This window comes from Nelumbo nucifera, chromosome 5 (assembly GCF_055504915.1).
Source record: "Nelumbo nucifera cultivar China Antique chromosome 5, China Antique-T2T, whole genome shotgun sequence".
Lineage (NCBI taxonomy): Eukaryota > Viridiplantae > Streptophyta > Magnoliopsida > Proteales > Nelumbonaceae > Nelumbo > Nelumbo nucifera.
Genome location: NC_142653.1, coordinates 11,386,153 through 11,396,815, shown reverse-complemented (window position 1 = coordinate 11,396,815; position 10,663 = coordinate 11,386,153). Strand labels below are relative to the sequence as shown.

Genomic DNA, 10,663 nt, shown 5'->3' with positions numbered 1-10,663 from the left:
GACTTGGTGTATGGGAAGCAGGAGCACCCAAAGACTTTTAGAAGACCATAATTCGGAGAAGAGCCATACAACATCTCAAATGGCAACTTCATCTGCAGTACTGGTGTGGGAAGACGGTTGGCAAGGTACACAGCCGTGTGAAAGGCCTCCCACCAAAACATTTGAGGCAAGGACGATTGAGCTAATAATGTCGGCCCGGTTTTGACAATTTGGCGATGTCGCCATTCAGCTGAACCATTTTGTTCAGATGTACGAGGGCAAGTCCAACGATGAACAATGCCAAACCTGGTGAGATAAGGCTTCAACTTCATAAATTCACCACCACTATCAGATTGGAGGAATTTAATAGAGCAGTTAAAATAATTTTCTACATAAGCTTTGAATTTCAGAAATATATCCAGTACATCAGATTTATTAACTAGAGGATAAATCCAACAAAAGCGACTATAAGCATCCACAAAGATAATAAAGTATTTAAAGCCATGAGGAGAAACTATTGGGGCTGGTGCCCAAAGGTCTGTAAAGAGTAAATCTAAAGGAGAATTATACTGAGATGAATTAGACGGAAAGGTAGTTTGTGTCCCTTGCCAAGAGGACACATATGGCAGAAAGATAGCCGTTTATTAGATTAAAGTAGCAGCTTGTGATGATTAACCACATGTCGAACAAGTCTTAGAGAAGGATGTCCCAATCGCTGGTGCCATTTGTCAATGGACGTATGCTCTCCAATGAAAGCCACATGAGGTTGTTTGGATTGCTCACCCACAAGACTACCATCTAACACATACAGTCCATCCTTACTCGGGCCCTGAAGAAGTACCTTCTTTGTCACACGATCCTTCACAAGAAAACCATGAGGATGAAATTCAAAGAAACAGTTATTATCCTCAGTAAATTTACGTACAGAGAGCAGATTTTTCACAATGTGGGGAACATGAAGCACATCTTTCAAGATAAGAGAATCAGAGGATGTAGAAATAGAAGAAATGCCAACATGTTTAATGGGCAAACCTGCACCGTTGCCTATCTTGATTTGATCGGAACCCAAATAATCAGAGTGAAGGGATAGAGCAGACAAATCAGGGGTCATATGATGACTTGCGCCAGAGTCAGGAAACCAACTACTATCAATATGAGGTCCCATGGATGCAGCATAGGCGGATGGAGTTGAGATGTCAGGTTTGAAATTCTTGTCAAACCATGCTCTGCACTTGTAGGCCATATGATTCATCTTGTGGCAGATCTGACACTTGACACCATAATAGGGATTGGGCTTACGGGCCTTGTTATCACCCCTGTTGTTTGGGCATGGAAGTATCTTTCTTATGTGATGAAGAAGAGTACCTTGGTTAGAGGCATAGTGGGCTTGAGGCTGGTAAGAGTCAAACAGGGCCCTGGAGTGCGCAAGATGTATTTCATGGTTCAGGAGCAGTGCTTGAACCTCTTCAAACGTAAATGGCTCAGAACGAACCAGTAATGTGGTGACAAGGGCTTCAAAGTCTGGACCAAGCCCTCCAAGAAATGCTTGAACCAGTTGAATTTCTGAAATGGGTTCACCGATTGAGGCAAGACTATCTACAATGAGTCTTTGCTTTCTAAAGGTAATTGTCAACAGATTGGTTGGTCTTTTTCAGATGAGACAACTCAAAATGGAGCTGCATAATGCGAGCATGAGATTTAGAGGCAAATAAAGAACATAGGGCAATCCAGATTCCTTTTGAAGATGAGTGCCCAATAAACTGGGCAAGTACACTCTCGATAAGTGAAGAATGTATCCATCTGAGGAGTAACTGATCTTGCTGCTCCCAAAGTAAGAAGTCAGGGTTAACATTGCCAACTCTTTGGTCGTCATTAGAGGAGAAGAGTGGGGGGCGTTGCACAGAACCATCAACATATCCCATGGCTTTAAAGCCTTTTAGTATTGGGATCAATTGAGAACGCCACACAATGTAATTTGTACAATCAAATTTAACTGGGAAGAGATGACTTACTGTAGGAGGTAAGTTCAGATTGACAATGGTGGAGATGGACCGGCCATTGGTGTTGAGGGTGGGAGTGTTCGCAGATGTTGAAGACATGGTGGACGTGAGTCCGATACTGCTCTGATACCAAGATATAACACAAGGGGAGTCTGAGAAAAGGCTCTAGCTCAATGATGATGAGCATTGAGCTACTGGTATTTATAGAGCAGTAAGCTATATACACTTGGCAGCCTTTGATTGGTTTGTGCGGTTACAGATAGAACAGAGATGATGATAAGTTACAGTTACAGATAGAACAAAGATGATGATAAGTTACAGTTACAAATAGAGTTTACTGAATTTTATCTTGAGGAGTGAGATAAAGAGTTTATCTCGATGAGTCAAGATTTATCGTGACTGAAGAGCCTTGTGAGTTGTAGTTGTTATCCTTAACACCCTGCATAACGACTCAACAGTTCAATGTCAAGTTAGTAAACTTAAAAAACACTAAAATTTGACGTCGTCTTGTACAAAAATCAAATCAGTAACAGGAGAGGGGAGTACTTGTTTGACGTTGTGCAACTGAAACTCCGATCGGAGAAGTGTCTTCAAAAGTGTCAGGTTGAAAAGAAAACCACCTAGGGTGTCATGCTTGGAGACCGGATCTTGGTATCTAATGCACTCGTCCTACATCATTCGAGCAAGCTCTTCATCATCAAAGATACGCAGGAAATCCTCCTTAACGAAATCCAGTAGTGGATTCCCTTCAATCGTTGAATTTGGTGGGAGGCTTGGTTCTGTTGAGCTTAGTCTAACAGCCCACTTGACTTTTGGCTCAGTTTCAGCGTTTGTTACCTTTGGTTTCCCAGAATGCTTGGATGGTGAATGAGAAATCCAGGTAGGTTTCTGGTTCAGGGTGGTTATTCGTCGAGTCTTGGGATTCAAACACAAACGTGGCCGGAAAGAATGGCTGGAGGGAGATTGAAAATGCAGATCTATGTGCCTGCCAATTTACTAGGTAGACCTGTCAACGGCTCCAAGACAAAGCAGAAGTAGAAAGACGTTCAGTAATCCGAGCAATGAAATCGCCAGAAACAGAGGGATTATCAGAATCGCAGAGGTTATCAAAAGATCAATGACCTGACGAGCGATCGGCTCGTGGCTCAGTTTCAGCGTTTGTTACCTTTGGTTTCCCAGAATGCTTGGATGGTGAATGAGAAATCCAGGTAGGTTTCTGGTTCAGGGTGGTTATTCGTCGGGTCTTGGGATTCAAACACAAACGTGGCCGGAAAGAATGGCTGGACGGAGATTGAAAATGCAGATCTATGTGCCTGCCAATTTACCAGGTAGACCTGTCAACGGCTCCAAGACAAAGCAGAAGTAGAAAGACGTTCAGTAATCCGAGCAATGAAATCGCCAGAAACAGAGGGATTATCAGAATCACAGAGGTTATCAAAAGATCAATGACCTGACGAGCGATCGGCTCGTGGCTCAGTTTCAGCATTTGTTACCTTTGGTTTCCCAGAATGCTTGGATGGTGAATGAGAAATCCAGGTAGGTTTCTGGTTCAGGGTGGTTATTCGTCGGGTCTTGGGATTCAAACACAAACGTGGCCGGAAAGAATGGCTGGACGGAGATTGAAAATGCAGATCTATGTGCCTGCCAATTTACCAGGTAGACCTGTCAACGGCTCCAAGACAAAGCAGAAGTAGAAAGACGTTCAGTAATCCGAGCAATGAAATTGCCAGAAACAGAGGGATTATCAGAATCGCAGAGGTTATCAAAAGATCAATGACCTGACGAGCGATCGGCTCGTGGCTCAGTTTCAGCGTTTGTTACCTTTGGTTTCCCAGAATGCTTGGATGGTGAATGAGAAATCCAGGTAGGTTTCTGGTTCAGGGTGGCTCAGTAATCCGAGCAATGAAATTGCCAGAAACAGAGGGATTATCAGAATCGCAGAGGTTATCAAAAGATCAATGACCTGACGAGCGATCGGCTCGTGGCTCAGTTTCAGCGTTTGTTACCTTTGGTTTCCCAGAATGCTTGGATGGTGAATGAGAAATCCAGGTAGGTTTCTGGTTCAGGGTGGTTATTCGTCGGGTCTTGGGATTCAAACACAAACGTGGCCGGAAAGAATGGCTGGACGGAGATTGAAAATGCAGATCTATGTGCCTGCCAATTTACCAGGTAGACCTGTCAACGGCTCCAAGACAAAGCAGAAGTAGAAAGACGTTCAGTAATCCGAGCAATGAAATCGCCAGAAACAGAGGGATTATCAGAATCGCAAAGGTTATCAAAAGATCAATGACCTGACAAGCGATCGGCTCGTGTCCATAGCTAAAGCAATGAAAAACACTAAAAAAATCAAAGCCCTAAAAGATCTTACATTAAAATCTTAGTAACCCACTTGTAGAGAAATCAAGGAGAAGTCGATGTTAAAAAACGCATAGAAAATGATAGAAAACTCTAGCGCCGGAAACAAGTCGTCTTCTCCGGCAATGGTACTGGATCGACTTCAACTTTTCCAGCGTCATGTTCGATCGCCGAAATCAACTTTTCCGGCGGCGCATTCGCTTACACCACCGGCGTGAGGGAGCTGATTTTCGGAATCTCAGTCACTGCAAGCGTGAAGAGTGGTTCTCACTTGCATTGGTCGAAATAGATGATGAGGATATTTTAGTAATTTTATTTGATAATTCATACATTATTCAAAATAGCTGGGGGTATTTAGGATATTTTATCTTCTAATTGACGGTAATTTAACAGTAGGTATTAAATTGTCGCAAACTGAAAATTCGGGTAGTTGATTGTCACGATTTAAAATTCGAATACTAAATTGACACTCGGCCTAAAGTATAAGATATCTATCAGGAATTTTTTTATAAAGTATTATATATAATTTATAAAACTTAATTAGTGGGTTAGGCCCAAACCGTGACTCGGCCTGGCCCATGTCACTACTAGTTTGGCGAAACCCCTTATCGTACCTGACCCGTTGACATTAATTTATTCGTATTGGTAAGAAACCATCCACACTTTCGAAATTGAGAATTAAGTAAAAGCTCATTCTGAATATAAGATACAATATTATAAATTATAGTCATTAAAAATGTATATTTTAACAATTAACATGACTACCCGGGTCAAATCTAATCAAAACCCAGTAGATAGGAATCATAAGATTGATTCGAATTCAAGAATTAGTCACCAGAAGGGTCCATTCGAATATCTGAATCCTAACCGTTCAATATGATGAAGCAACGAAGACTCCTTGATTGATGTTTCACCTATGCCAATAATAATTAAAAAAAGAAAAAAAATGGCAGTGATGTGCCACATCTGAACTAATGGTGAAATCCGATCTCCCTTTCATAGTTTTTATTCGCGTGTGTTAGAAACTGAGAAAGAAACCTCTCCAAGGGTTTCTTTTTTTAAGGCGAAAGCGTGAAGAGGGTTTCAATTGATATAAACGTTTAAGAAGAACCAATCAGAGACGTAAATCACTATCATTTTAGCCATCATTTAAAGTTTAAGCGTTAAATTAAATCAGATTTGACTTTTCAACATCTATCCCCCCCCCCCAAAAAAAAAAAAGACTTTAACAACGTCCAAAGGTTCTTCGTCAGCTCCTTTCCCCACAGAAGAAAGCCTTGGACGTTATCTATGAATAAAAAATAAACCCATCGATGAGCATTTATGTAGTAAGCAAAAGAACACGCATAAGTATTGTTTTGAGGGAATCGTTTGTTTTTGTTTTTTGGGTTGGGACTTGGGACAAGGCACCAGAGTCAGTCAGACCCGGGAGTCGCGTTCTTTCATCTTTGTTGCCTGCCCGGCTCCCCCTCCCTCTGAGAGAAAGAATGGCGTGCAATGAGGAGGATTTTTGTAGTAATCGTCTGGTTTTGAAACCGGAAGAAGCAGGGCTGGTCGATCTCATCTACCTTTTATGGTCCTCTAACATAGAGAATAGAAGATTTGTGGACTACTCGGAAGAAACGAGGATAACAGAGTTCCGACGTCGGTGGCTCATTTTCATCTCTGTCCTTTTACAAAAAATTCTGCTCTCAATAGCTAAGCCCCTGTCTTGGGTTGGCTCGCTGTTTGAGAAATGGCTTAACCTTTTGTCAAGCAACCGCGATTTGGCCGTGCTCTTGCTAAATCTATTGAGAGGTCAGTCTCTGTTTTAACTTAATTTCCCCTTCTTCATTTAACTAATTAATATATAGTAACTGGATGAGGAGGTGTGCTAACCCTACGGGATCACCGTCATGCTGGGTAGTGGGTACCGGACTACCGGCATCACTGTCTACCCGCAGGATATATAGCACAGAAGCACAGAGAAACTTGGTGGAACCATGCATATACCACAGGGACAGTAGTGTTGGTAGCTAGCAGTCATGAATCTCTTGATTTCACCAAGCCTCAATTCATTATTTCCCACCATTGATCAATACCCACACCTACCCAGGAAATAATAATTATTATTATGTAAGAGCATGAGAATTGAGATGTTCCTCATGTATGACTGCGATCTCATGTGCATGAGTAGGTGGAGATAGAATCATTGTGGGTAAGAGGTGAGGATCATTATTAATATAGGCAATCATTTTATTCACTAAAGGATGAAGTAATAATAAATGATTAAAATGTTTTGAAAATCAAAGAGTGGGCCAATCGTTTGAAGCAGTTGAACCTGTAGGATCCAGACATATGGCATGATCCCAACTTAAGCGTGACCCAAAAAAAAAAAAAAAACTCTTATTGCTTCAGCTTGCTGCTTGCCCCCACTTCCTCTCTCTCCCAAAGTCCCATGTGCGAATCATCCATTCCACATCCCACTAGGATTATAAAAAATATATATTTCTTCCATAATTAATTGAATAAAAGTTTTTATTTTATCATATTTTTCTCCGTAAAACTAGTAGAAAGAAGAAATTTTATATCATAGCTAGCATGTCCCACAATCCCACAGATTGTGCACCATAACCAATTAACCATTCTTTCCGTGAAAGGCTCACTCAAAGCAAACAACCTTCCTACTGCCTCAAGGTCAAGGACGATCGGATCGGACTTGAACCAATAATTTGATTGCGCCCTTCCTGGAAGGAGCGAAAATGGAATTCTCTCACAAACGCTCCATAACATATCCCAACCAACCAACCATGTATTGAGAATATTTTCTATTGAAAACTTTTTAAGATGTTTGTTCTCAAGGCACACATTGAGATGTATATGTGCGGCACAGATGTGACTTGCGGAAATGACACCCTTCGGATAAATACCCTAACCTTAATTGTTAAGAGTCTTCTGACTGAATTGATCCGGCGTTTCAGTATGTATGATCATACTGTTCAGTTGTATGATCCGGTGTTTCAGTATAAGTTCGAATTTTACACTAATAACCAATCGAGTGGTTTCAGTTCAGTTAATACATTAGTTGAATTGTTTCAGCAGAGACACGAATTGGATTCCTGTTACCTGCCAGCCATTAATTTTGGAGAGGGCCGGGGGATTATTAGTGTGGCGTTGTGGGAAATTCTGGCGTATCACCAAATATTTAAAAAAAAAAAAAATTACACGATTTACACCTATAGGATGATTTGAGATTTTTTGTTTTTATTTATTATTTTAGAGTTATATATAATTTGATGGCCTATGGTGGGGCTGATTCGTTGTCTTTTAGTTTTTAGAATATTTTTGCAAAGTGCTTTAAGGCATATATATGCTTGTGCAGCAAGTTTCAGGTTTGGCCGTTTAGGTTCCTTCTGAGTTCTGCCCTTCTGCATTATGCGTTGATAAATTTGTTTATATATCACATTTATTTATTTATTTATCTTTTCTGCCCGGCATAAAACAATTAAGATGATGGCTTTCATTCTGGGGAAGCCATCTCTGACAGCTATTTGTTTTTTTATCCGAAAAATTATTGCTGATTTCTAATAATAAAATCTTACAGTTCTGTATGGATAAGTTTCTGTTTTTGAGCTTCAAATTATATATAAAACCAAAAAGTATTCTGAGTATTTGATAAGAATTGCTTTACAAACATTTCAATCTAAAACCCAAAATCAGATCTCCATTCTTTTGGGTTTTAAAAGCATAAATCTCATAGCTTATCCAAACATGACTTAAATATATGATGAATAAGAAATGTTGATATTGTGACAATTTTGTTTATATATATTATGTATATATAAATAAAATCCTTTAATTCATTAGATATTTTTACCCATTATCTAAGAAACATACAACGGACATAAAAAATGACATATATGTCTTTTACTCTCACTCCAAAAACTGTCCACTTATAACAGTTAAGAAATTGATCACTTAGAACAGTTCAAAAATTGTCCACTTATAACTATTCAAAAACTGTTCATGAATTACAATAGTTTTGTTTGAATTTTAAACTAATAAACTAGGATGCTCTGCTCTGATGTCGATATACAGGAAATGTAGTGATACCTGATGAAACATCAGCAACTTTTAAATCAAGCGTGGCGTGTATAGACTGGCGAGTGGAATTGGATAAAAGCATCACACCTGAAAATAAAAAATACCATGCAACACTATCCATAATGGCTGCTAAACTGATCTACGAAAATGAAGCCTTCATTGCATCCATAATCAGAGATCATTGGAAGGTATTTACTTGTTTATTTATTTTTATTTAACTGTTGCACATGGTGGGGGCCTTTTCCTCAATTTCAGCATCTATATATATATATATATGTATAACATTTTCTAATTTTAACATTTTTTTTCTTTATTTTTTTCATGTGGTTGTGTACAGATGGAGCTTCTGGGTTTCAACAATTTCTGGAACTGTAAGAAATTCTATGCTTTTCTGTGATTGTTTTCTCCAGTTTAGGCCACGGGATCATTGTATCACTGTCTTAGTCGGTATCTATATCACATTCATCAGTTGAGCTTATCATTACCATCTCTGTATTTATAAAAAATATAATATTTTATTTTGGTATATGTTTATATAATATTTATACATAAAAATATAAAATTATATCATATTTATATTTTTCAACACTAACTTAAACTTAAACGGTTAAACTCAACCCAAACTTTTTTCAGACTGGGTTCGAGCTAATCCAGCCCAAGTTGCATTCCTACCTACTAGGGCCTACATGGTCCAAACTCCAAATTAATATATGAATAATTTGTGTAAAGAAAAAGGAAATTAATAATACGAAGGATGGTGGTGGCAGATTATCAGAATGTGCCTTCAACACAGGCCTTGATATTGGAGGCTGACCCCAAGTTGATGGTGGTATCGTTTAGAGGCACGAGACCTTTTGACGCAGAGGCATGGCGAACGGATGTTGACATGTCCTGGTATGAACTCCCTAACGTGGGAAGGGTCCATAGTGGCTTCATGAAAGCTCTGGGTCTACAGCAATCGGGTTGGCCCAGAGAGATTGAGCAAGGGGATGACCAACAACATCCCTTTGCTTATTATGCCATTAGAGAAAAGTTGCGGAAGCTACTGAAGAACAACCATGGAGCAAAGTTCATTGTGACAGGTCACAGCTTGGGTGGTGCTTTAGCCATTCTGTTCCCGCTAGTACTGGCATTGCACCAGGAAGACTGGATGTTGAAGAGGTTGGAAGGAGTGTACACGTTTGGGCAGCCTAGGGTTGGGGATAAGCAGCTTGGAGAGTTCATGGAAACACAGCTGCGCTCTCATGGTGTCAGGTATCTAAGGTTTGTCTACAGCAATGACATGGTGCCTAGGTTGCCCTATGATGATTCTACTCTCATGTTCAAACACTTTGGAACCTGTATCTACTTTAATAGCTTCTACCAAGGCCAGGCAAGTCTCTTCCTCTTTCACATCATAGTATAATAATCCCATTGCTTGGAATCTGCTGGTTATTTTATCGGTAATTCGGTATTTCTTAAGGTACGTAGTAAATTGGTTAATCGAATAATTGACCAATTTATTCGCGATCTCATGCCTCTATTATGGATCCCACAGAAAATGAATTCTCTAGAAAGTATTGTTGTACTGGTTGCCCTTAGAGGGAGGGTAGGTAAGTTGCTCATTCATCCATCAAAAAACATACTCTGCTCCAGATTTGAGTAAGTGATAGTGCAAAAGAACACTTGCATTAGGAAACAGGTTACCTAGGTGCCAAAAAAACGAACAAGGCCTTAGTGGGATCCATTCCTGAATAAGGGATGAAGATGTATTTAGTTATTTACTGTTTTATGTATTGCATTAGTTATATTCCTTTTCTAGAGGAAAGAAAAGCATATTACTTTTTCACTAATTCCTCTTGATTTGATCCTTTTGAGCAGATTTTGCGGGAACAACCAAATAAAAATTACTTTTCGGTGTTGATGGCGATACCAAAAATCATAAATGCATTTTGGGAGCTGATCAGAAGTTTCATCATTCAATTCACAAATGGGCCTGATTATAAGGAAGGCTGGTTTTTGAGATTGTTTAGGGTAATAGGATTGGTAGTCCCAGGATTACCGGCTCATTTCACTCAAGATTATGTCAATGCCACCAGATTGGGATCTTCCAGTTTATATGATTACCTCTGTGATCTCAAAGCTGAGTAAAACTAGAAAACCATCCATCTATACTACCTATAAAAGAGCAGAATGTTCCTTTTTTCTGGATTTTTCAATGGACATCTTTTATCTTTTGTCTAAGTATCATAGAACGGGCATAAATA

General features: G+C 39.5%; 1 protein-coding gene and 1 long non-coding RNA gene across 16 annotated transcripts; one reads left to right on the top strand and one right to left on the bottom strand.

Annotated features, from left to right (window-relative positions):
• Positions 1 to 354: 354 nt before the first annotated feature.
• On the bottom strand, positions 355 to 4,677 carry LOC148791233 (uncharacterized). 15 transcript variants are annotated; one of them, XR_016076518.1, is made up of 4 exons: positions 3,145 to 4,614; positions 2,526 to 2,985; positions 1,012 to 2,418; positions 355 to 838 (listed from the first exon to the last, which is right to left on the bottom strand). It is a non-coding gene; the product is annotated as an uncharacterized LOC148791233 (long non-coding RNA). The 15 variants fall into 15 exon arrangements; XR_016076516.1 differs by having other exon boundaries at positions 355 to 1,655; positions 1,992 to 2,418; positions 2,526 to 4,617; XR_016076517.1 differs by having other exon boundaries at positions 355 to 2,418; positions 2,526 to 4,154; positions 4,271 to 4,617.
• Positions 4,678 to 5,575: 898 nt separating this feature from the next.
• LOC104606182 (triacylglycerol lipase OBL1) lies at positions 5,576 to 10,633 on the top strand. Its single transcript, XM_010271270.3, has 5 exons — positions 5,576 to 6,131; positions 8,412 to 8,605; positions 8,755 to 8,788; positions 9,185 to 9,789; positions 10,278 to 10,633. The coding sequence occupies exons 1-5, from the start codon at positions 5,648 to 5,650 to the stop codon at positions 10,545 to 10,547; spliced, it is 1,587 nt and encodes a 528-aa protein (XP_010269572.2). The 5' UTR covers positions 5,576 to 5,647; the 3' UTR covers positions 10,548 to 10,633.
• The last annotated feature ends 30 nt before the right edge of the window (positions 10,634 to 10,663 follow it).